Below are 24,575 nucleotides of genomic sequence, written 5' to 3'. Positions count from 1 at the left end.
GTTCATTTCAAACGTCATCCGAAAGCGACGGTACCTGATGGATCAACCATATCGGAGTCACGGCGGTGAACTGTCAAATCGATATCAAATTTCCGTGTTTTCTGTGTACCAACTTCGCAGACGAAAACATTGCCCTTGTGTCCTTTTTATTCGAAACGTAGCCAATTTGTAGCAAACATGTTGAGTTAATTTATCATTTCGGTTTATCAAGAATGTGCTAGACCTTCGTTCGGGGGCGGGATTGCCGGGCCGTCGTTAGGACGATCATGTCTTGCTGAGTTGTTTTTGGAAGGTGATTTACTCCAAACAACAAAACATTGAAACGGAGCGCAGCAGGAGTAGGCAATGGCCTCGGTCACAAGATGCGAGATTTGCTTCTCCACAGCGGACAGCGATCGAAAGGCAATTTTCGCAGAGGAAAACAGCCATATTGTTGGGATCGTAGCGAAACATTTGGGGTTTGAGGTGAGTATGGCCAGTTGCACTGTTAGGAGAGTGTTTTGTAACCATCTTTCCCATTCTTTTTCCTCCAGATTACACCGACAGTGGAAAATGCCTCGATGTGCAGCAAATGCTGGAGTGCGTTGCAAGAATTTCACAAATATTACTGTGAAATAGAGGCAGTCAGGCAGCAGCATGAGCATGAGCTACTGGCAATTGGCGACAAACAGCAGGAAGAGGTCACTGTCGTTTGCGACAGCTTAGAGCCGAGCTATAGGACTGAATTTTTCGAGGTGAAGGTAGAACCATTCGAACAGACGGACGTGTTTGAGCAGGAAAATTCCAACGGTTCCGATGAGAAGCCGCTGCACTGTGCGTTCGTAAAATGTGAAGAACCACCGATCGATCTCGATCCGACTGCCCAATCGTCGGATGAGGACTCTGCAGTGCCGCAGGGCAGCAGGTCAGACTCGTCCTCACCGGATAGGAGGAAGCCGAAGCGGGAGAGGAACCCAAAACGGCCTCCAACAAGCGACACTGAGACGAAGCAAAGTAAAGTGGCCGCCCAGAAGGAGGAGGATGAAAGTTTGCACAACTTCTACAAACGGATCGTGTGCGAGGTGTGCGACATTCAGCGCATGCTGGTGGGTGAACCGCAGATCGACTTCGGCACCTGGCGAGCGCTGCTGCGCCACACGAAGGAGGTGCACAAGCACGACAAGGTGTACGTAAAGTGTCCGGTGTGCGAGATGAAGATGCGCACGAAGCAAACGCTACTGCAGCACATGGATTGGCACGAAAATCCGGAAAAGTATCGGTGCGAGGTGTGCGGCGAGAAGCACCAGAACATGAAGGAGCACATCCAGAACAAGCACCAGGAGCGGCAGTTTTGTTGTGACGTTTGTGGGAAAAAGTTCCCGTTCAAGAAGAGACTTACCGTGCATATGAAAAAGATGCACGTGGAGAAGGACATCATTTGTGATCAGTGTCAGAAGCCGTAAGTACGCCTGTGGCCTTTTACGCAATTTGTCTGTTTAATGTTTGTGCGTTTTTGCTTTCAGCTTCACAAAGTACACGATAGAAGATCACAAACGGTCCGTCCATTCGGCGCGGTTTGTCTGTGAACACTGTCCGAAAACGTTCAACAGTCGCTTCCGGTTGCTGCAGCACATGGAGGAGCACGATGAAAGCTTGCGCAACTCCACCTCCGTACCGTGCACGATCTGCGGTCAGGTGATGCGCGACAAGTACATCCTGACCAGACACATCAAGCTGATGCACACGGTCCAGCCGGCGGTCAGCTGCGAAACGTGTGGGAAAACGTTCAAATGCAAGCGCAACCTGTCGGTGCACATGACGAACGTGTGCATGGAACCGACCCGCCTCTACCCGTGCACCATCTGTGGGAAGGAGTTTCGGCGCAAGAACAAGCTGAAGGAGCACATGTCGACGCACACGGGTAAACCGTTGTACATGTGCTCCTTCTGTCCGGAAACATTCCGCCAGGATACGCATCTGTACCACCATCGGAAGAATGCGCACTACGAGCGATGGTTGGAGATGCAGCAGCAACGCAAGGAGGGTGTACGCTTCAAATTGAATGAACTGCCGTAGTTGGGGAATATAGTATAAGGGAAATAAGCGTGGCATTGTGAGGCAGGTCCTTGCGGAGTGACTTTAAAAAAATGTGATTGTGGGGAGATGGTAAAGATTCAATTGAAAGTGGACGAATGGACGGCAATGTATTGTAACAATTTAAACTTCGACCGAAAAGCCACCGTGTGTGCCAGTCAGCATGATTCTTTTGTATCCGAAGACAAATACAAAATAAGATTGAAAAATAAACGTAAGCACATTTACTAAGCTAAAAACGAGATCTTTTTGTGCGGTCGAAATTTGCTCTGCAAAACGTGTTACGTTGAGAGCAGTAGAAAGAGGAAATATTTAAGTGAAAAATAGGGTTTTGGTTACGATACATACTGAGATATGGTATTTTTTTCCATTTACAAATTTAAATACCTATCGTTAGATGGACAAAATCTTTTATTTTAGCTTTCTACGCTAATAAATGGAACCAAACATCCAAAATTTCACTTCCATTAGTGCCTCTATTCGCACCTTTAGTCGACATAGTATGTCGACATAGCCTTGATGAATCAACAACAGCGGAGCCGTCAAATGTCATAAACGCGATTTCTCCCCCTTCTCCCCAACCCCTCCGTTGTACAAACAAAACCTCCAATCAGTTCAGTGTTTTGTTTAGAAACTCCACAGGCTGCACAAAAATCCACAAAATCTCCGCTCCAATGTCTGGTGAAACGGATGCGTGTGCGATGGAGGACAGCACGCGCAAGTGTACAGCGTGTTTCTCCTTCAGCGAGTCAGAATATTTGAACATCTTTGCCGAGGAAAATGTGGGGAAGGACATTGCCACCGTCATTGCCATGCACCTTTGGTTTGAGGTAGTGTAACAGGAGGGGTTTTTGCACGAACGAACAGAAATGAGAAAAAGGTTTCGCTGGTTACGCTGTTTCAGGTCACTCCCACGGACGAATGCCAATGGATTTGCCGGACATGTTGGACAAGCTTGGACTCGTTTCACAGCTTCTACGTCAGCATTGAGCAGCGGCACGAACGGCACACGGACAAGCTGCGTGTGGACAGTATCGTCGACAGTGAGCAAGCTGCGAGCCCGTCCCCTGCCAGTCCGACGTACAATACGGAGTTTCTGGAGATAAAGGGCGAACCGCTGGACGGCGACGACGAACTGGAGGACCTAGAGGACGAGGAGGAGGAGGAGTTTGATCTGACGGAAGATGGCGACGGTAGTTGCGGAGGAAGTGACAAAATGCTACCGAGCGAAGAGATTAAGAGCGAAAGTGATTCGGATGGAGAAGGAGGAAGCGTATCGTCCCGTGCGGATGAGGGCAGGAAAAGGCAAAGACCGTCCCGATCCCGCAATGCATCCCGCGCTCCCAAGCGCGATGCCGAAGAGCAGCTGGCGAAACGGAAGGCCGGCGGTCGGTTTCCTGCCGATCCGGAGGAGGACAAGAACATCCTGCAGTTCTACAAGCGCATCGTGTGCGAGGTGTGCGACAACAAGCGGATGATGGTGGGCGAGCCGCTGATAGAGTACGCGACCTGGGGCGAGCTGCTGCGGCACACGAAGGAACTGCACGGCCATTACAAAATCTTCGTCCAGTGTCCGGTGTGCGAGATGAAGCTGCGCACGAAGGTGACGCTGGTGCAGCACATGGACATGCACCAGAACCCGGACAAGTATCGGTGCGAGGTGTGCGGCGAGGTGTTCCAGAACATGAAGGAGCACATGCAGAACAAGCACGAGGAGCGACAGTTTAGCTGCGATCAGTGCGGCAGCAAGTTCCCGTTCAAGAAGCGGCTCGTGGTGCACATGAAGAAAATGCACGGCGAAAAGGATGTCACGTGCGAGCAGTGCGGAAAATCGTAAGTAGCTCGCGCACACAGCCTGCTTTGATGGAGCAGTCTAGAAGGGTTTTATTGGGGTTTTTGTTCTTTACAGCTTCACAAAGTACACGATCGAAGATCATCGGCGTTCGGTGCACATGGACCGGTTTGTGTGTGAGCATTGTCCGAAAACGTTCAAAATTCGGTTCCGCTTGCACAAGCACATGCAGGAGCACGATAAAAGCCTGCGCATCTCGACCTCCGTGCCGTGTCCGACCTGCGGGCAGGTGATGGGCGACAAGTACATCCTCCGCCAGCACATCAAGCATATGCACGTCGAGCAGCAGGCGGTGGATTGTGAGACGTGCGGGAAAACGTTTAAAAACCATCGCAACCTCAAGATACACCTCACGAACGTGTGCATGAAGCCGGTGCAGCTGCATCCGTGCGCAATCTGTGGCAAGCAGTTTCGGCACAAGAACAAGCTGAAGGACCATATGGCGTCCTGCACGCCGAATTGAGGTGTGTAGGTGTGGTATACTAGCGTCCACACGTCCCACACACCTTCGATTGGTCCGCTAGTGGCCGGTGATGATGCTCCGAGATTGGAGCGCATCCAAAAGTTGTGATATTTGTTTATTAATTGAAAGATATGTGTTACTTGTAAAGTAAAGCGGTGCTGGTGGGTGTATATAAACTGACAAGATGGGAGATCGTCCTGTGGATAGAAGGCAAGCACAGACAATCTCTCCCTTACAAGGAGTCGTTTGGCACAATTGGTTGATTGGAAGGATCTTGTACGGATCTTGTATGAATGTAAGTAGCAAATAATTCGAATCGATCACTGATCGAGGGGTACTTACAAGGTTTTTCAGGAGTTCTCATAGCTTTGGGACATTTTATTGACTCTTTCTTACGTGAAAAGGACTTGATGTAATGGGAATTGGACCCTAGAGCAACCTTGTTGGACAAATCCAATAGGAATTTCAAAGAAGCCTGTCCAGTAAAGGAAGCCATAGATTCCAATTTCCATCATATGAAGATCACTTCCAATAAGAAAGAATCAAGGAAGTGTCACACAACTATAAGAACCCCTGGAAATCCCTGTAAAGTCGCTTTTGAATGCTCTCCATCTATCTGAAGCTCTTTTGATGAGGTTTTTTTCTTCTTAAAGATTGGGTTCTATTAATTGGACAAGGACGATATTTCCAATTAATTCGTTCGCTGCTGGCCAGCGCCAATGATGAGATCGATGAGAACAACAGACAAACCACCGGAAAAGATCTGTGATAAATGTTAATTTAGTAAGTAAGTATGATGATAAAATAGCTTTTCCGTTTAACGTTTTTTCTCAAATATAGTTGATTATCCTTTATATTTTAGGTTGATTGCAAATGAGCAGAAACTCCTGATAGTGATCGGTTAGATACGATCACGAAAAATAAACCCGTGTGGGGAGCAGTTCACGGTATCGTTTAGTTATTTATCATAGCTAGAGGGATATTATTTAAAAAGAAAGAGAAAATGTAGAAATACTAAACTAATTCAATCGTAATCGGTAATGTGCTTCTGCTCATGTGTAAAATAAAGCTCTTTTCGGATGCTTTCAGCATAGTGCGAGCGTGTAAAAAACAACCTGTGTATATGTTGTTATCATCAGATTTTTTTTTTCAACTTATATTCAAATTTCGACGACAAAATTTTTCCATTTTCTCCCACATCCGCCCAAAAAAAAAGACCGTGAGTAGTGTTGTATCAACTTTCCTGCCGCCTGACTGTTGCAATCGTTCTCCATCGTTTTCCGATACTACTCTCTCTGTCTTCCCTCCCATCTATCTTCTTATACCGCCGTAATTATATTAATGTGTTGTCTAAGCCTACTTTTTACCTCTTACCGCGCCTCTGTCCCTCTCTCCCTCCTGCTTGTCTACGCCGTACACCGCACCGCCGCCGCCTCTTGAACGGTTTGGCACAACGGGTTTTCTTTTAGCTCCTTTGTTGCCTTGGAAACACACAAAACCAAAAAGGATACAATTTCTATCCTTTTTTTAGTCACTCTCCTTACAGTTTACAGGGAGGGTGGGGGCACAACATTCATTTTGCGGGGGTTTTTTTCTGTACAAAAAGTATGACGGCGCGAGCAGAGCCCGATACTCCATTTTCCGTCCGTTCCGAGTTCTGACTCTTCTGACTTTTTTTTAACTGAACTGTTTTTAAACTTAAGAATAATCATAAACGCTAAGGTAAAGTAGTAACATGCGTGTATGCGGCTTATGTAGGTATGTATGTATGCGTGTCTGTATGTATAAACGGAAAATCCCGATACATAGCATACACACACCACTAAACTCGGAACGTACTAAGTGAACGGTATTGAATATACATATACATATATATAGCACATGGTGTAACACGCTCCGTTTCCTCTGTTTGTTGGTGATTCCTTGAGTGTATAAATAATTCCTTTCCACTCGACCTACACTCTTGCTTATTCCTCAAAATTATACAAAATTTACGTTTTAAAATAAACCCTTTTCTGGAGAAATAATGATAATAATAACTATGTAAACCACAGCAAAACAAAGGAAAGATGAAAGCAAGACCTTTACAACATACCTTTTTTTTCTCGAACCGGAATCTCATCGCTTTTTCGCTTTCCAGCTTGAGTTTACACCACCATTGAGTATTCTTATCGTTTTCCAAACTCGGTACACATCTTTCCGCATCTTCGATTTCCGTCCTATCTCGCGGTTCATTGGATTAGCTTTTGTTTTAGCGTTTTTTTTCGTTAAATTACACTACTAGAGTTAAGGAATATGTTTGCAAGAGATATAATGAAAAGCGAAGAGAGTTTAAGAGATAGAGAGAGAGAGAGAGAGTGGGAGAACGAGAGGGTTAATGTGTGTGTTTGTTTGTGTATACATTTAGATTCTTTCCCTCCTGGTTGCTTTGTTTGCCGAATTACATTCCCTTTTCCCGTGCCAATCCACACCTGACCACTTTATCAATCAAGGGAGACACTAAGAAAAGCTTCGCTTACGGTTTGAGGACGAGTTTGCAGTGATTATCCTATCCTTACACGCACTTTGCACAGGAAAGACGAGCATAAACTGTACTGTTTGTTTGAACCGAAGAAATTGGTGAAATTGGACAAACTTTCCTCTACAAGCCCCGTTTGCTTCACTCAAATAGTTCCCTCTCTTTCGCTTTCCCTGTCTGTCTCTCTTTGTGTTATCGTTTCGTTTGCTTTAGTGATACATATATGTACAAACACAGCATCGCATCTTCATCGCAGAAGGGCTGCAAAAGCTTATTTACTCTACCTAATGCGGAAAAAAACGGGCCGAAAAACGAACAGTAGGTATACACATTCAAGGTTAGAGGGGCTAGTGAAGAGGGGAAGAACCTTCCTTCCTTCCTTCCTTCTTTTACACCCCACATTATTGGCTTTCACCCACAACGATTCGATGCCAGCAACAAACGTAACGCGTGTAACGTAAAACATAACCACCTTTCCTAATCAGGTCCTTCTTCTTCTTCTTCTTCTTCGTAATCTATCTTTCTTCTAAGCAACATCCCTGTGTGTGTGTTTGGTGGATTATTTTTAAAAAGCTTCGTACATTTTTCACGCTTTTTTCTTCATTTCCCTTCTTTCAACCAGCAGGGGCTTAAAGACTCTTTTGTTTTACGTTGCGACATTACATGACAACACGAACTACACCTACACAGGAAAGCTAGCCTACAACAAGTGCACAAACGCAAAAGAAATGAAACTGTTTGTTTTTTCTTATCTCTTCTTCTTAACGTGCGTGCGCGATGCAACCTACATACTACGTAAAGGGAAGGAGAAAAGGGTAAGGATGGGAGCGCGCGGGGTTTCCTTAACCGATAGGTTCGATTCCTTCCCTCTCTCGGCCGAGCTTACAACAAATCGCTACTATTATACATTCTTTAACCATGTACATGCACACAAAAGACCATTTTTCTTCCTTTTTTTTGTTTCAAGGACGGGCGGCTGTTGTGAGACTTTTTCTCCTTTCACACACCTTCACACACAAGTTTTGAGAATTGAGAGTAAAAAGCTAGCGAATCTTGAAGTTTAATGGGTGTGTGTGTTGTTTTTACAAAAAGCTAACGTATATTCCTTTATGCTATCCGTTTTTACACATTCCTTCGGTTCGTAGCTCCCTTCTATGGGTTGAATTATTCTAGTTTTTATCTCCCCAAGAGTGGCATTTTTGATTTAATTTCCTTACCGCTTTTTATATGTACAACAAATCTTGTAAGAGAGTATAAGGTAAAATAAAATGTAAAAAAAGAATAACTTTTCTACCTTCTTTTATCCTCTTCCAGTGAAAGCTCACTCACGAGACACGTTTGAAAATGCAACATTGAGAAGACAACATTCGAACTTCACAAGGCCAAAATAGCAAGGGAAAATGAAAGAAGCTAGCCTTTTTTCTATGTAAATTTGGATAACGCCTTCCGGTTTGCTGTCCTTTCTTCACCACGTTACACACACTAACACACACACATGGACGCACAACAATGCAGTTTGGCCGATACGCGTTTTTGTACTGTTTCGTTTTCTTCTTTCTTCTTTTTTTCTTCAAATTGCCTATTTTTCGTCGCGTGTGTGTACGTTTGTTTGGTTCATCCTGTCCTCCGCACAACAAAAGTCGTTCCTGCTGCTCGATGGCAAATGAAACGGCATGCTTAGATGTGCATATCGAATCGCTCTCACAAGATACCGTTCGTGATGTACTGGTAGCCATCGTACAGCTTGGTCGAGAGCGAGTTGAGCGAGTCCTGGATCAGCTGCTCCACCTTTCGCTCTAGCTCCTGCTCGGTCAGGTTCATGTGGAAGCGATTGCGCAGATTGCGAACCGTGCCGGAGCAGCCATTCTTGAAGCAGGGCAGCTGGGAACCTTTGATAATGAGACGAGAACAAGGTGAGTGTTAGGAGAGAGAGGGAGAAAGTGATAGGAACACGAAAAGTCCGCTTGTTCACACTTACTGCTTCGCATAATTTCCACAATATTTATGATGCGGTCCATGTGTTTGCGGGCCGCTTTCAGTCCATCGAGCAGCAGATACTTGAACTCACAGTACAGCTCCGACTCGGGGCCACCCATCACATCTACAAACTCGGGCGTCAGTTTGAACGGTGACTGTTCAAAGCCTGGTGTAGAAGAGCAAGGAGTAGAAATCAGGCATTAGCTACGTGACCAACACGAAAAACTACAAGTCGTTTTGTGGTCGGTGATATTTACCTAAATTTTTCGGCGATATGCTCAAGATGAACCCAAAATCGATATGGATCAGATGTCCATCGGAATGCAGTAGGATGTTACCGTTGTGTCTGGAGAAAGGAAAACGTTAATAACACATAAGCACACACATACACACACAACCATCTCGCCTGTTGGTAGCAAACTTACCGATCCTTCACCTGCAGCAGATAGGAGATAAGACAGTAGGCAGCGCAGGAATGCATAAAGTTACGCTGCGCCCGACGGAACGCGACCGTCTCCACGTCGCCAAACTCATCGATGAAGTAGTCCTTCAGGCTTTTGTTCGAGTTCTTCTTGATCTGGTGCAGCGAAACGGTGTTGACGATCGTCTCGATCAGCCCAGAATCGTTCGACAGACAGACGATCCGGTACGGTTGCACCCAGAGGCCAACCTTTTCCTCCTCCCAGATCAGCTTGAACATCTACAGGGTAGAGCGTGGTTAAGCGTTAAAGCAGGTTGAATTTAGATTTGCTTTTATATTGCGGCTTACCTGTAGTAGCTGCGTGGCCATCAGCTCCTGCCGTAGATCATCGCCACATTTAACGATCGCAGAGAGCAGCCTCCAGCTCTGCAGATGTCCGTACGGTGATGAGTTTCGGATCTGTTTCTCCTTCTCGTGCCACGGTTCCTAGAATGGGTGAGTAAAGAACAAACCAGTTACTTACTGTTTTTAACTCCTTCTAATAAACAAGCAATGTATACATACTTTAAGCGCCGCAGCGGATGGATCCGACGGATCATTGCTGAAGGGTTTCGCATTCTCCGAGTTAAGGTTGGCACAATGACGCTTCTTCACCTCGCCGATGTTAAACAGGGCCGGAGTATCTGAACGATAGAATAAAACCAACAGTTAGGTTTGCGCCAAGAAGCAAGCTAACCACAAACAACCATCAATACACTTACGATGGTCGCGCGAGTCGTAGGAATCGACAGAGAACTGCGATATCGCATCCCGGTCGCTGGACATCTTCGTGAGACTCAGATACTGGGCCGTGATTTCGTCGTCCTCCTGCGACCACACGTCGTCCTCGGTTAGGCCAAGCTCCATCATGCTGCCACCGCCGTTGCCACCGTTACCGCCATTGTCCACCGAGCACTCGGACAGTTTGCTGTGCCTGCTTCGTGACGCCGCTAGCGAAGCGGCAGCTGCAGCCGGTAGTGGAGCAGCAGCAGCAGCAGCAGTCTCATCGCCCGTTTGTTGGCAGGCCGTGGTCTGTTCAGTCTTACTGGGGTTGCTGCCAGCTTCGTCGCCGTTCAGTGCGCTGGCGCTGATGCTGCTGTCAAGCCGTTCCTCGCTCTTGGTATGCCGCAGCGTCGGCATCATCTTCGGGATGACGGGCGAGGTGTAGATGTCCTGCACCTCGACCACCTCAACGTAGATAATGTACGGCGTCTTGTCCTTCGAGTTGAGGACGGCCGTCTTCTCCTCGGTAATGCGCACCACGTGATGAGGCGTTTCGGAGTGCAGCGGCAGCCACACGCGGGCCGGCAGATTCTTGTTGATCAGATTGAGCAGAATGCGCAGCCGGGAGGTCTTCTCGATCTTGGTCTGCAGACAGGTGAGCATCTTGCCGATGTCGATCAGCGCCTTCATGAACTCTTTCTCGGGCGCTAGCTTGGGTGCACCGCAGGAACACACCGTCTGCTGGCCGAGCAGATCGTTCACCGTGCCGCGGACGGACTCGAAGCACACGCATCCATTGTCGAATGCACGGCCCGTGCTCAGATCACCGAGACACACCGGTGTTCTGCTGCTCGGTCCGGGCACTCCACCGGGTAGTGGCGCGGCATGATGAGCGTGGTGATGGTGGTGGTGATGTTGTGCCAGCAGTCCCATCATACCCGTAGCATCGGACTGTGAACGATGGTGCGTCTTACGCACGGCGGACAGTGCTGGATGTGCCTGCAGCGTTGGATCGTTCCCGGTCGCCAGCAGTTCACTGCCGGTTGTGGTGATGATGGGTGCATTGTTGGCCGCAGCCGCTGCTAGCTTCACTCGCTCCCGCTTGGGGTAGAGCTCGCGCAGCAAGCTCAGATGCTTGCGGATACTGTTCCCAGCGCCACTCAGCATCTCCGTGTTGAAGTTGTACGCCTCCAGCAGCCACACGCACTTGAGCGAAAAGTCCACCGACTGCCGACACCGGTACACCAGGTAGGGGTCGAGCACCTCGGACAGCTCCTCGATCTGCATGTACATCACGATCAGCTGCGGGATGTACAGGTCCACCTCGATGTGCGGGAAGCTGAAGATCTTGTTGCCGATGAAGCTCAGCACACCCGGCTCCTTCGAGTAGAACAGGTAGTGCACGGCAAAGTGTATGTTGAAGACGGGCGACTCGAAGAAGCGCAACAGTCCACTCTGTCCCGTTCGTTCGGTGCGGATCTGCGACTCGTCGCGTGGTCCACTGCTGGAGAATGGTGCCACGGAGGAGGAGGACGACGAAGCGGTGGTGCTACAGGTCGAAGGAACTGCGGCCACCGCCACACCCGGCACCACCTTCAGCGAAGCAGTCGAGGACGATTTCGAAAGTGACGCCTTGGGAATGTTCAGCTGACTGCTGCCGCTCTCCGTCGAGGAGGACGTCGTGTCGAATTCCATCGACGCTGAGGCTGTCGTCGTGGTTGCGGTCGGTGTGACGGCACTACTACTGCTTGCTGGCTGCTGCTGGTTGTGATGATGATGTTTACTGCTGTTGCTGCTTCTCGCAAACATGCTGCCAAACTCTCGCTTTCTTAGCAGCTCCGTTGGGGATTTCACCGTACTGGTCGACGATGCCGTAGTCCCACCGGGTGCTGCTCCACCCACGGCCGGCGTCACACCAGCATCGTCCGGGGTCGTGGCGCTCGTCGTTGCTGCCTGCTTTTCTCGCTGCTTCGCATGCTTCTTCTCGTGATTATCGATGATGCTTTGCGCCGTCCGGAAGATGGCGTTCTTGGTTGCGCCGAAAAAATTGCGAAACATTACCTCGTTCTTCTGGTCCGCCTTGGGTGGATCGCTGGTGGCGGGCTTGGATGTGTCGCTCGGACTGACCGCCGCCGTACTTGGCACGTTGGTGGAAGCAGCAGACTGCTGCTGCTGCTGCTGCGAGAAGGATGGACCCGTCGGTGTCACGGCGTTCGTAGGCGTCGTCAGACTTTTGCCCTCCGAAACGATCGGTGTCGCGGCATCTGGATGAGAAAGCATTTCGTCTTCCTCGTTGCCGAGACTACTGCCGCCGTCGCCATCAACCGCTGCTGCATTCTCTCCGTCCTCGTAGTTGATCGGAACGAACAGCTTCTCGAGCATGATGGCGGCACGGGTCATGTTTTGTTGCCGGTAGCGCACTTTGTCGCTCAGCGGACCGGTGTTGTTCGCGGACGTTAGGGTAGACTGATGCGCCGGCGGCTGCTCGATGCAGTTGTCAAGCGGTCTCGAGTCCGAGTCGCTTCCGTCTTCTTTCGCCGTTCGGTCCATGGCCGTAGGATAGAAGCACAGGTCGGATTGAAGCATCCGATACTCTTCCTCCATGGACGTGGTCTCCAATATTTCGATGCACTCTTCCTCCGATGGATCGATCTCGCCCGAGTCTAGGCTCTCGCGTGATCGCCGGATCCGCGTCAACGAGGTGTGATCAGGCTCCGAACCACAAATGATGCCTATTATCAAGAGCAAAGAGGTGGAAAGGTTGTTGTTAGAATCCGCTGGATGGTAAGTGTACTCCCCACCAAATCAGCTTCACTTACCAGAGTCATCCGATCCGAGACTCGTTAGATCTTCGCGCTTTTTGCTGTCACTGTCCTTTACGATCGAGTTTACGATCGTTTCAGCATCATTGGAATGACTACCCTTCAGTGTCCTCAATGTGGCACCTAGTAGGGGGGTAAATTAGACGAAACATTACAGTTTAACTACTGTTGGCACAACCACAAGAGATCGCAACAGTTCCATACCTTGCTCTAGAAGATCCATCTTTCTGCTCATCTGTTGCCGACTGGGCTGATGATGATGCGTCGTACTGTTTGTTGCTGAGGCAGCTGCTGTTGTAACAACCGTGTCGGCATCCGCTTCGCTGCCGTTGGAACCACTTTTGCCCGAGCCGGCGGTAAGGGACATTGAGCTAATGCCACGGCCACTGTTGCTCGGCGTGTTGGTCGGATTGGTGGACGAGGATTGGATGATTTTGCTGCACATCGTACCGGTCAGTATGCCGTTCGTGCAGTGCAGTGTGTTTTCTGACTCTGCGCTCGGTGAGGACACTTCCACCTGAGGGAAGATGGAATGAGATGGAAAGAGGGAGAGAGAGAGAGAGAGACGGGTTTCAGTACAATTCAGTGGGATATTCGGCGAGACTATACACTGGCGTACCTCCGGTATTCGTTGCAGTGCACTATCTAAACTTCGATTTCGGTGATGTTGGGTCATGTTGATGCGATTGTTGGTCACCTGCGACACTGGAGGTAAGAGAATTCCCATTGATCTGCAAGGAAATGGAAGAAAGAAACAGGACATTAGAGAATTGCTGGAGCAAAGAAGCAGCGAGATTACGCTCGACCTGCTTTGAATACAGTTCAATTCACAAGGGGGAACGCGTTAATGCCAACCGTTAAGAGGAAGTTATCTAACCCTATCCGCTTCGTTCCGGCTGTCGCATACATAAGCATTCATATACTGCACACAAGACACGTGTCGTTTCTCAGCTGAATCACACATGGTGCTCTTTTATGTGTAGAAAAAAAGGGAATGAAAGAAACACCTCAAATCCCGGGAATTCCCTCCATCCCCTGGGTTACCTTTTTCAGGTTCGCTGACATAGCGACAAAAGGGTTAAGGGTTACATTTCCACTTGGTTCGACTTGGTTGGGTGGCGGGATTTATGAAGGTAGTAAAATGCTAACCAACCCGAAACCGGCGAGAAAGGGATTTATGCAACAACTCCGACACTCCGACTGAATCTTCGCGCAAGGTAACGTACGCTTAAAAGATTACTTTCAGCAATACGCAGTACTGTTACAAAAGGAGAAACAGACCTGTGCAAGACCTTCATCACAGGTCCATTTGCAAACATAACGGCGTGTGATCTCCCGCCATCGTAAACTGATGATGCTGAGTGCCATCCATTAGTACACGGTTGTGTGCTGGGTGTGATGTTGTTGTCCTGAAGGCCACTAAAATCCCCGTTCGTCACACTGGTACTACACAACAACAAAACGGTAACAGCAACGCAAGAACAAACACAACCCGAAGCTAAAAAACGTGCGTTTATAAAACAATGCTGCTGCTGATGTGCGTTTTGTGAGAACTGACCCGCGCAGTGGAGGTGCAAAAAGCGAGGAGCTGGAGCGGAATTCCAAACACACACACTTTCGCCGTAACATAGCAATTATCTGACGGAAGCGAAACAATGGTGAAGCTTGCCAAGGTCACGATCGCTAAGGTACGAAATTTTGTCTTCCGGCAGATGACTAAATTGTCGCTCCGTTATTTAAAAGATTATGAAAAGTGACCAATTAGCACATTAGTTACCGGTGCGTGTAGAGGTCACTCTCTCATTAGAGTCTCTTGATTGGATCGTATGCCTCGATCTTCGGAAATTAAGTAAAATCTAACAATTAACGGCATATCGCAAGGGAATCAAAATATTTAGTTTTGCAATTATTTGAGAACACATCAAGTTTATAATATTTGGAATGTGTCTCATCAAGCAACTCTTGAGGTAGAAAAACACAAGATCCACAAAGAACGCAGCTCGTCTTCAACTCTTTCCGTTTCCAGGGTATCTTTTGTGGCCAACTTTGATTTATTGCAGCTGCAATGCAAAGCCCACGCGCGCGCGCCCACGATCATACACACATACCGGAAGGAACACGAAAGGGTAGCCAGCCCAAGTACACGCGCTCGGTAAAACTTCAATGCACGGGCTCCGTTCTTCCCACTCGATCGCTCGCGAGACCCTTCGAGGGCACAGAGACGAGTATAAATCATTATGTTTTTAAAAATAGAACCTCATCAGCATTTCAGTGATGATAACTGGAAGGGAGAGCAAAAGTCGAAATAGAATCTCAACACACACACAAGGGGGGGAACCATATTGGACGTTCCCCAGGGGGATGATGACGAACTGCTGCTGCTGCTTTAGTTCGTTACCCTGTTTCCTTCACAGGGGAATAGCACATAGGGGCACAGACGGCGTGATAGTTTGGGAGATGCAAACCAAAACAACAGATCCCGCATTCCACGTGTAGATCTCTACACACATAAAAGCGTTGAAAACATAAAATTATTTGTTTACTTTTAACTCTACGGAGAATGTGTGACAACTTGGGATCGGAATTTGCTGATTTATTGTTCTCAAGTGCGTGTAGTGTATGTAGGCAGTTCAATGTTTTTCCTCGAGAAATTCTAGAACAATATTTTCCAATTCCAAGCGTTCTAGAGCACTAGCGCGTTTTCACTTTTCGGTTGGTTGTACGCGTACCTTGGTATGACGGCACATGTAGGACGCCCCAGATGCTAAGAACACAGTGGGTTATGTGGAATTTGTGTTACATCACCAAGTTAAGCAAGTCAACTAACAAGAAAACCACAGGTAATACATCCACCAGAACATCGTACCCTTACTAGGGACGCGACCTGTTCTACAAAGCCGTGCGGTAAGCTGATACTTGTAATTGATCGTGCAAATAGTTTGCCCCCCCCCCCCCCCCCCCCCCCACACTAGTCCCTTTCCGATCGTATCGATGATGCAGATCGTATCGTGAACAAGAAAACCCGACCCTTGGCTGCACACAAAGCCCACCACCGATTCTTTCCGGTCGGGCTTCTGAACCGGTTCTAGCAGTAGTTGCGCGCATTCAACTGCTGCTTGGCATTCAACGCAAGCACACACTGTTCGATGAAGCGCAACAGAAAGACGCAAACGCACATACCCAACAACCACAACTGTGCTGAGATGCAAGTTACGCAAGCACTAGCGCCACACAGTGTGTGAGATCACCGCACAACATTGGAGAACACTGCACATGCAAATTTCGTACGTTTAAGAATCGGGGAAGAAGATGCAAAAAGTGCTCAGTTGTCGGCGACATCTGTCCAATTTATCAAAAGAAGTACCCGCACAAGCGGGGGGAGGAAGGAGGGAGAGAGTGGGATGAAATTCGTTGTAACTATTTGCATAAATCCTGTCACAATTTGCACGCGTAAAGAGCATAAATCGTACCAGGCATTAATGCTGGCCTGTGTGAGTAAACAGTGCAAGTCTAGAGTAGAAACAAGTACCTTACCTCCCCAACGAGCGATTGGAACGTCTGATCTGGGACCGTATGGGTCATTTGTTTCTCATATGTCTGTGAGAGCTGGGTTTGCGCCCTCTCTTCCAATGGCTTCAATACCCTTGTTGAAACGCAAACGGTGGGAACGAAACTAATAATCCACTCATAAACTATATCGCTCCGGTTTGACACCAACGTCACGCATTCGAGAGCTCTAAGCTCCACTCTTCTAGAATAACTCTGACGCTGCAGACCCCGTCGGTTGAGCACATCATCGTCGTACCTAACCTACTTGAAATGGCCGGCCAAGAGTTGGTGGACATTTGCTGTGGGAAAATCGAACCGAAACACATCATCGCACGCAGCATAAGGCACCGCCGCAGGCAGTTTTATGCTGAGAGAAGGAAAAGAGGGTGTGGAATGCGGAATTACTCCGCAAACTCCAACCGATATGTCACGTGAGATCAGGCGTGCAGCAGCACTACACACACTTCTGGTACGCATCTGGGTAGAGTGGGGAATAAATAAACACTTTGGAGTGAAGTATGTTGGCAATAAACTGCAGTTGCCGGTTGCCAAAACAAGAGCACTCCTTCTCCGAGTGGGCAACGGACACACGTGCGAACGTTGGACGTGTCCCCGGGGGGGGGGGGGGGGGGGGGGGGTTTGAGGGGTTGCAGAGAGACGGGAAGCAATAATTACGATGAGATATTCTTGCCATTCTTGCGTTTTAATGCGTTCATTACCGATACAACTAATTGGTTCCCTAATTCGTTCGACGCGTGTCTCAGACGCTCCCCATCGTTTAGCTGATCATTGATTCAAGTGATCGTGGATAAACTATAATTACATCATTACTGGACGCGTCCTTAGCAGTGCGTTATAATGCAAAGAACTTCACCAATATATATATATGGACAAGCATTATAACTCCCATAAAAACGAAATTATTCGCCCACAACACCGTTCCTCACAAGAACCTCCCCCTGAATGCTTCCGTTCCCAAGGGAACATTCTCGTACGAATTTCGCGCACTACTTAACCAAGCGTGGCAACGCAGCAGGCACACTCACACATAGCGCTTTGAAGTTTTGATTTATATACCCATTTCCCGCTCAGCTCAGTAGCTCCTAGTCACGGCACCGCAGCCGCAGCCACAGAACCGTCAAGAGTGCGCCATTTTTGGGGTTTCTTCATCCTTCCAACCCTCGCTGGTTAGAGAAACTGGTATTTTCCCACGAAATGCCAAGCACTTGCAAGGATTCCGTATCGGCACGGCCTGGGGAACCGTGACCGAATTTCCCTCCCCCTCTTAACACTGCTAAACCACCCCCGGCCGCGTGTGAAGTTGTGCAAGTGAGAAAATAATGTGCGCAGCACATCTACACACGCTTCCATTTCGGTGATAATTTATAATTCATCTAAATAGCATCCCAACGGAAAGGAAGAAGAAAAGCTGCTCTAGGATGAATGCCAATAGCACGCTGGTGTGTGTGTTGTTCTCTTTTTGCTGAGGCTTCCACTTCTCAATCAAGGTGTGTACACGTACTGCGGCGCTATTTCGCACATTTACTATGCCAAAAGTGTACAAAACACAGCTTCCAGAGCTTGCACAGAGAGAGAGAGAGAGATACAATATTCCACCTGGTTTGCTCATTTAATCTATGCTTCAATTTAATTTTCGACAGCATAAACTACCACCCCCGCTTTACCGGTAGAATGGAAATCAAATAGGAAAAATTACCTTCGCACGGGACGGACGGCAACAACGTTTTTATTTAGTCAACATTTTATCCACTGCAGCCGGTGCCGCGCGCGAGAGCTTTTGTGTTAACATAAGTGGTGATTTTTGCCGCCCTTTATTACCCCCCTTTCCCACTAGTTCGAAACGAACCGAAAATCCTTGAATTGAATAAAACATGAGCATGGATTTTTGCGCCTTTTGGACCTTTCTGGTCGTGGCGCTCTGGTGTGTCGTCTGCCTTGACGAGAGAGAGAGAGAGAGAAGTAGTGAGAGTGCTTTTCTGGTACAGCTCCTCCAAAAAAAGGAAAAAAGAACATCCCACATGCACACACACACAGTGAAAAAGCTTTTGGTAGAGAGATAGATAAGAATGTTCTGTACCGCGTGTTCCAGCCCCACAGCATCTGAAAACCATTCCGAATGTACGGCCCAGGCAGAGGAGGAGGGCGGCTTTGTGGCAGAGAACGAATCGATCGTGATGCGAATTTACATTTCTGTGCGCCGCTAGAAGACGGAATCACGGTAGAGAAGAGACAGATTTTGATACCAATTTGCGATAAACATGCCAATTTCGATTAATTTGTTTGTTTTTGCCTCCAAATTCCTGACTCCACCACCACCACCACAACACAATCCAGCGGCTTGTTTCTCTATCCTTCTCGAAAGGTAGTTTCTTTTCGAATCGAATTTTATTCTCAAAAAAAAGTTTAATAAACCCTCCATTTCCGTTTGCTTATCTTAATTATTCGTTGTGAGGATTTTTATTTTAGTTCCATTAATAAAACCAAAAGCTCTCCTCTCTTAGTTTGCATCCCCGGCGGAATATATAATTAAAAGAGGTGGCGCTCGAAGTTTCTAGTTCCAGCCCAAAGTTCCGTAGACAAATGGTAGAGAGGTACACGCACGCGGCAGTGTGGGATGAATCTCTCCACCCGAGTGCTGCTCCACAACCCGAAGGGAGAGTTCACGAGGAGCACGTGAAACTGGACGGCGCAAAAACGTGCCCACTAGCGCTAGAGAAGCACACTGCCGGAATGCCGGACGGCAACCATACACGTCAGTCAAGTGAGCGTAGCCACACGGTCGTTCTATTCCAAAACTAACCAGCCTAATGCTGTCGTCAGCACCGTCACACCGGCGGCACAGGCGCGTCGAGGTGGACGACGAATATACACACATATGCATATCTATTTAATTTGTTCCGCAAACGGACACACGGCTTGTGTCCGATGAGCTGCCAATCCCCAGGCTAGATGCTTCGGTCGGTGTTTTGTGGTCCGTCGCAATCAAATTGAGCTTTTCATGCTCATCTACGGCGGTGGAGGCAAGGCAAAAAGGGTTAGTTGGAGACGTCATTTGCAAACTCGTATACCCGGTTTGCTGCAGTGATGGAATGTCTTGCCTTTTGATGTATCAACTTTGCAGGCATTTTTGATAGAAAAGTTGTGCTGTAAATTTATGGACACGTGTCAACCAAACTCAATTATGATGGATGTTGTGGCTGAACGCGCTGCCTGTTAAACCGTCACACACGTGTCGCAATTATAGCGTCAGTAAGCGTCGTGTGCTTTGGATATTACAAAACTTTCGCTGCACGATCCACTCTTATCATGACGATAACACACCTGCCTGTATGTGTGGTGCAGACACAAGAGAACTCGATATCACGTCCATAGAATGCTGGGCTTTAGTAAGGATTAATATCAACGCTTTGTAAAGGGTAGAGAGCATACTACTTGTTGTCACCAACGATAGCGTGAAGGTCCTCCCATTGTGCAATGTGTGTTTGACCGTTGACCCTTTGTGCCTCGTCAAAGGGTGATTCATGTGGTGCGGTTGACACCTTAAGCTTAGGGATGGATTGTTTTGGAGGAGTTCCAGTTGAAGGGAAATTAATCACTCACTCATGAACTCATCATAATGGACGATTTTGAGGAGAAGTAGAAGTTCATTGGGCTTCTGGAGCCTTCCAGTGGATGTGTTGAATGCTGAGCCATCTGATATATACGTTTTTAATAATAAAAAAAACAATCAACTTCATTCTATTGAATGGTTTTGAAACGAACTTCGTCATTGCATTGTAAACGACAAAGAGGCGAATTGTGCTCCTTGCTGGAATTATTGGCACAATTTCAAACTCTCCAATAATAAACCCATTTGAAGCAGATCTTTCCAAGCATTTGCGTCCTCAATTAGACATTGGACTACTTCACATTTGCCAGTAATAAATGGTTTATGAGACCTCTTTAAGTAGACAATCATGACGTGTGTGTGCGTGTGACGCTGAAACAAAGCTCACGACTTGCATGGCGCTTGGGGCACTTCCCAACCCACTCACTAAAGCCCTGTGTGTAAAATGTACCCAAGGCATCGGGTCGATTAGGGTGGGAAATCCCAGGAATTCCTCCATCGCCAAATCAGAGGTCGAAGCGTTTGGGAAGAACCTTATCGTCCGCATTATCATCATCATCATCATCAACAACGCTGGGGTGATAACGTCATAGAGATTAAACCCCTTATATGGGGATTATAGATCGCTGCAAGTGAATGTTGACCGTGGAATTATCATACACAGGCTGGTAGTAGTAGTAGTAGTATCTTCAATTGCATTCTAACACGAGGAAACAAACTGTACAAATAACACAAATTTAAGCAACTTTTACACCAAGCCGTAGGACAAAAACAACACCGTACCTGTGATGCACCGGAACGACTCTAAAGAAGTTGCTATCCATTGTTTACCGATCGTGTTTGACAGCTGATTCATTCGACACTCGGTATGATCGAGCGGCCCGTTACGCGTTACAAGCGTTTCCCTATATCCCGATCTAGTTCTGTAGGCCACCAAAGAGAGTGTTGCTTTTTCGTTCCCTAATTACCACTTTCTTTACGGTCTCGTTGAATCGAAAGGGAAAATATGGGACTGCTGCTGCTGCAAAACTGTCGGCCAAACCGGCGTCAGCAGCAACAAACGAAACGCCGGGGATGATTCAGGTCGATTGAAAAATAAACAACAACCACCTCGCGGGATGGACCTCACGGACGGACGTACCGGGAGAGATAACGGAAATAATACACGGGCACTTATCCGGCCACACATACACACGCTAGGCCCAAAGAAGAAGACCTAATTGTACGCAGCAAGGTGGCCACACACTGTTTCACTTTTCGCCATCCGTATGCTCCAAAAGCGGCTGAAGCATTGCGCGGCGGCGGCTAATTACAAATAAGATGGGAGGAAGATGGTTGAATTTTCAACACACTTTTTACACACTCTCGCGCGCTAGTACGCCACACCACACACACACAAGAGGTGCACGAAAATTGAGCAAGGAAAACGCAAACCGCGATGTGGAACTGGGTGGGGAGGAACAGCATACACACAAAAAACCTCCACGGCGCACTGTTTTGTAGCGGAATTTTGAAAGCTTTGGAAACTACGAGACTGTAACGAGGCAAAAGGCACACCAATACTATTATTGGGAGGCCCGCAGCAGCAGCAACTTCACATCACTAACACGGGCCCCAATTTCGTAAGGGCGGGTGAGAAAAGTTTCACCTAACGCAACACCACCATAGCAACACACTCACACAGGTACAGCAACACAACACAACAACAGGTGATGGTAGTGTCTGCTGCTACTTTGATGCTAGGTTACGATGATGGGGTGGTAGTAGTAGTACGTCTAGTAACGTGCATTAGAGCCGCACACAAGGCCACGTTGGCGGTGTTTCAGAGGAGGGTGGAAGCACGGCGCACATCAATACGTTTGAAGGACAACTTCCGCACACACACACACACACACACTCGAGCGGTGGATTTTGGATCAATTTTTAATCACATTATTTTGTGAACAATGCAAACTGCGACGAATAACGCTCCGTCAGACGGTGGTAACGCTACATGCACACACACAGCAAACTCCTATCAGGGCACGTTACGATCGTTATCGGGGAGGTGTTTGTTATCAGACAGCTACTAATCGACATTCAGACGTCACACGGTGGCACGAACGAAGCCGTCTGATGGCGGGAGCTGGTTTTACATACGCAAGAACCTTTCAACTGCCGTGTAACCCACTAACGGTCTAACAAACACTGAACACTCCCTATTACTGTCTGCCTTCACTCCCCCGAGGTTGGGATGAGTAATGACAGTACACTCCGCGTCGCCTCGCCTCTTATCAATTGCGGAATCGAGATATGACGTCTTGAAAAGAAAAAAAACGCGACTCTACTCGTCTCTTAACGACACACCACAAAGTGAACCGATTCCACCCGACGACGGCCAGCAACTGGGGAGCTGGGCACTCACGTTGTGGGTGGTGTTGTGGCTTACCCTCTCTCGGAAAACTTTGACGGGGGAAAAACGCGCGTGCACACACACACCGTTGGCACGATAAGTGGAGAAGCTTCCCGATGCTTTCGTGTGGACGCGGTGGCCAACACCAAAACACGGGCACTAACACTTGCACCCATCCATCCATCCACGCGCTGCAATTAGAGGGTGGTTATGGGTGGGATTGGAGCGCTTTTTGCTTCTACCTCTTCTATGGGGCCGCGTTGTGTTGTGGCCACCGCTTTTGGGTCGGTGAATTTGTGAGGTTTCTTCCTCAACCAGGAAGGCACGTCCTATCGCACCCACCCGCATCAGTACGCGGGAAAGTAAACCAGAACCACGGTTGCTCCAATGAACCGTGAACACACACAACAGCGCCGTGTTATTGGCACGATGATTTACGGATATGTGTTGTTGCAGCAACAAGAATTTACTGCACGCCTCATTGCCCACCACCGACCGTTGCCTGTAGAGTGTCTGCCAGTCTCGACGTCTTTACGCGCGGGACCTCCCCTTCCCAGTCACAAAAGAATGATCGCTACTGGGGAGACGCGGTTTATTGGGTGATGGAATTCGCGATATTAAGGACAACCGAACTGTGTGTATGCGTGTGTGTGTTCGCTCTTCACCGTCGTCATAATCAAAGCTGCACACCTCCTCCCCGCAAGATAAATGAACAAAATTGCAATCACTCACAGAGACACCCGATGTAATGTAAACACACATCGAAGGAAAGATTGCTGACGCATCCCCGCGCGCGCCGTCTCCATTATGCTTATTGCACAGATAACGGACCCCCCCCCCCCGCCAGTGGCCTCTCTTGTGTTGCTCCGGCTGCGTGTGTGTGTGTGTGTTTGGAGAGCATCGGGAAAAATTAATTGCACACTTCCAAAACACACAACAATAGGTGGAAGATACACATCTTGAGAAAGAAGACGAAGGCGAAACCGAACCGTACCTTCTCCAAAAAGCGAACGAACGCAATATATTTGATTCGAGCGTTAGATTCTCCATCTCCTCCTCTCACTCCGGTTACGAAAGTGCTTTTGCCACGCAAAGTCTAATAATTAAATTGAGTACACAGAGCAGCGCCGGTGTGTTTCGTTTTCGGTTCATCAACAATTCATCTTACTTTTGAAGAGGGTACCGACCGCACACGCGCACAGAGCGGGAATGAAAATCAAGATGAATTTATTTATTTTGATTAATACACCTGACTGGACATCTGAGGAACAGACAGCAGATCCCATCCCATCGGGGCCAATTCCCAAGCAATAATAAGAGGGTAAGACACTATTCAATTGGTTGGACAGTAGGGCAACAACAACAACAGCAAAACTATTCAATATACACAACAACAACGGAGGAAAAGATTCCCTTTCTATTTTTCCACTTTGCGCAAATCTCCACATTTGGACCACCCTGAAGAAGCTGGCTGGTGGCGGTTTTTGGAGCTTGATCACCTGCAGCACCAACCTGCCGCCGGCAGCAATTCTCTTTCCCATAAAGTGGCCTCTCATCGAGATGGTGGTGGTGGTGTAACACGCTTCGATTGCGGACCATGAAAGCGAAACGAAACTTTCCCAAAAAAAAAAGCTTCCAAGCCGAGACAGACACGGGTGAGTAGAAACCTGGGCAAGAAAGTAAGCGTTGGCTTAATTTAAAATAGACGCCGAATTGTGGATTTGATGCGGGTTTGATTATCTGTTTACAATCTCTCTTAAATCAATGACTTTTTTTGTTGAGGTACAACATAACCTTTCCCCCCCGCACGAACTGATAAGCGACCAAACACAGTCAATTCTGTTGGTGTTAAAAGACTTACGACATAGAATTTGTGTCATTGAACACAATAATCATCATCTCCCTCTCGCCTTCACTCCTTATCACAAACGAGGCCTCCTACTTTTTTGTTCGGGAGCTGCTCTTGCTCTGATAATGCTGATGCACACCACCGCCATAAACATCACACTGTCGATGATGCAAGGTACATTAAATTTATGACTTTTTCGAATGGCAAAACGATGCCGATAACTGAGACGCTAGATGTGTGTGTGTGCCGTGTGCTGCGGGTTGGTGGTA

The 24,575-nt window shown here is 47.9% G+C and overlaps 3 protein-coding genes across 5 annotated transcripts in view; 2 read left to right on the top strand and 1 right to left on the bottom strand.

The window, feature by feature from the left end:
* The first annotated feature begins 9 nt into the window (after nucleotides 1-9).
* On the top strand, nucleotides 10-2,313 carry LOC125906694 (zinc finger protein 567-like). Its single transcript, XM_049606566.1, has 3 exons — nucleotides 10-465; nucleotides 534-1,438; nucleotides 1,503-2,313. Exons 1-3 carry the CDS (start codon nucleotides 346-348, stop codon nucleotides 2,053-2,055), a joined length of 1,578 nt encoding a protein of 525 aa, XP_049462523.1. The 5' UTR covers nucleotides 10-345; the 3' UTR covers nucleotides 2,056-2,313.
* Nucleotides 2,314-2,666: 353 nt separating this feature from the next.
* Nucleotides 2,667-5,502, top strand: LOC120954047 (transcription factor grauzone-like). 2 transcript variants are annotated; one of them, XM_040374611.2, is made up of 5 exons: nucleotides 2,667-2,903; nucleotides 2,978-3,906; nucleotides 3,983-4,683; nucleotides 5,042-5,171; nucleotides 5,251-5,502. In XM_040374611.2, the coding sequence occupies exons 1-3, from the start codon at nucleotides 2,748-2,750 to the stop codon at nucleotides 4,386-4,388; spliced, it is 1,491 nt and encodes a 496-aa protein (XP_040230545.2). In that variant the 5' UTR covers nucleotides 2,667-2,747; the 3' UTR covers nucleotides 4,389-4,683; nucleotides 5,042-5,171; nucleotides 5,251-5,502. The 2 variants fall into 2 exon arrangements, with proteins under 2 accessions (XP_040230545.2, XP_049462524.1); XM_049606567.1 differs by having other exon boundaries at nucleotides 5,042-5,175.
* Nucleotides 5,503-5,512: 10 nt separating this feature from the next.
* The window catches only part of LOC120954043 (phosphatidylinositol 4-kinase beta), a 97,189-nt gene continuing 78,126 nt past the window's right edge, over nucleotides 5,513-24,575 (bottom strand). Inside the window, exons 1-11 of one of the 2 annotated variants that reach the window (XM_040374603.2) lie at nucleotides 20,849-22,616; nucleotides 13,508-13,619; nucleotides 13,093-13,405; nucleotides 12,886-13,011; nucleotides 10,066-12,798; nucleotides 9,869-9,987; nucleotides 9,653-9,790; nucleotides 9,309-9,583; nucleotides 9,141-9,229; nucleotides 8,885-9,049; nucleotides 5,513-8,795 (exon numbers count right to left, since the gene is read on the bottom strand). In XM_040374603.2, coding sequence (XP_040230537.2) covers nucleotides 8,608-8,795; nucleotides 8,885-9,049; nucleotides 9,141-9,229; nucleotides 9,309-9,583; nucleotides 9,653-9,790; nucleotides 9,869-9,987; nucleotides 10,066-12,798; nucleotides 12,886-13,011; nucleotides 13,093-13,405; nucleotides 13,508-13,619; nucleotides 20,849-20,889 — 4,299 coding nt within the window. In that variant the 5' untranslated portion in view covers nucleotides 20,890-22,616 and the 3' untranslated portion in view covers nucleotides 5,513-8,607. Of the gene's footprint in view, nucleotides 8,796-8,884; nucleotides 9,050-9,140; nucleotides 9,230-9,308; nucleotides 9,584-9,652; nucleotides 9,791-9,868; nucleotides 9,988-10,065; nucleotides 12,799-12,885; nucleotides 13,012-13,092; nucleotides 13,406-13,507; nucleotides 13,620-20,848; nucleotides 22,617-24,575 lie in introns of those variants that run through there. The other variant, XM_040374602.2, reaches the window with a different exon arrangement.

This window comes from Anopheles coluzzii, chromosome 2 (assembly GCF_943734685.1).
Source record: "Anopheles coluzzii chromosome 2, AcolN3, whole genome shotgun sequence".
Taxonomy (NCBI): domain Eukaryota; kingdom Metazoa; phylum Arthropoda; class Insecta; order Diptera; family Culicidae; genus Anopheles; species Anopheles coluzzii.
This window is presented reverse-complemented; position numbering and strand designations above follow the sequence as displayed.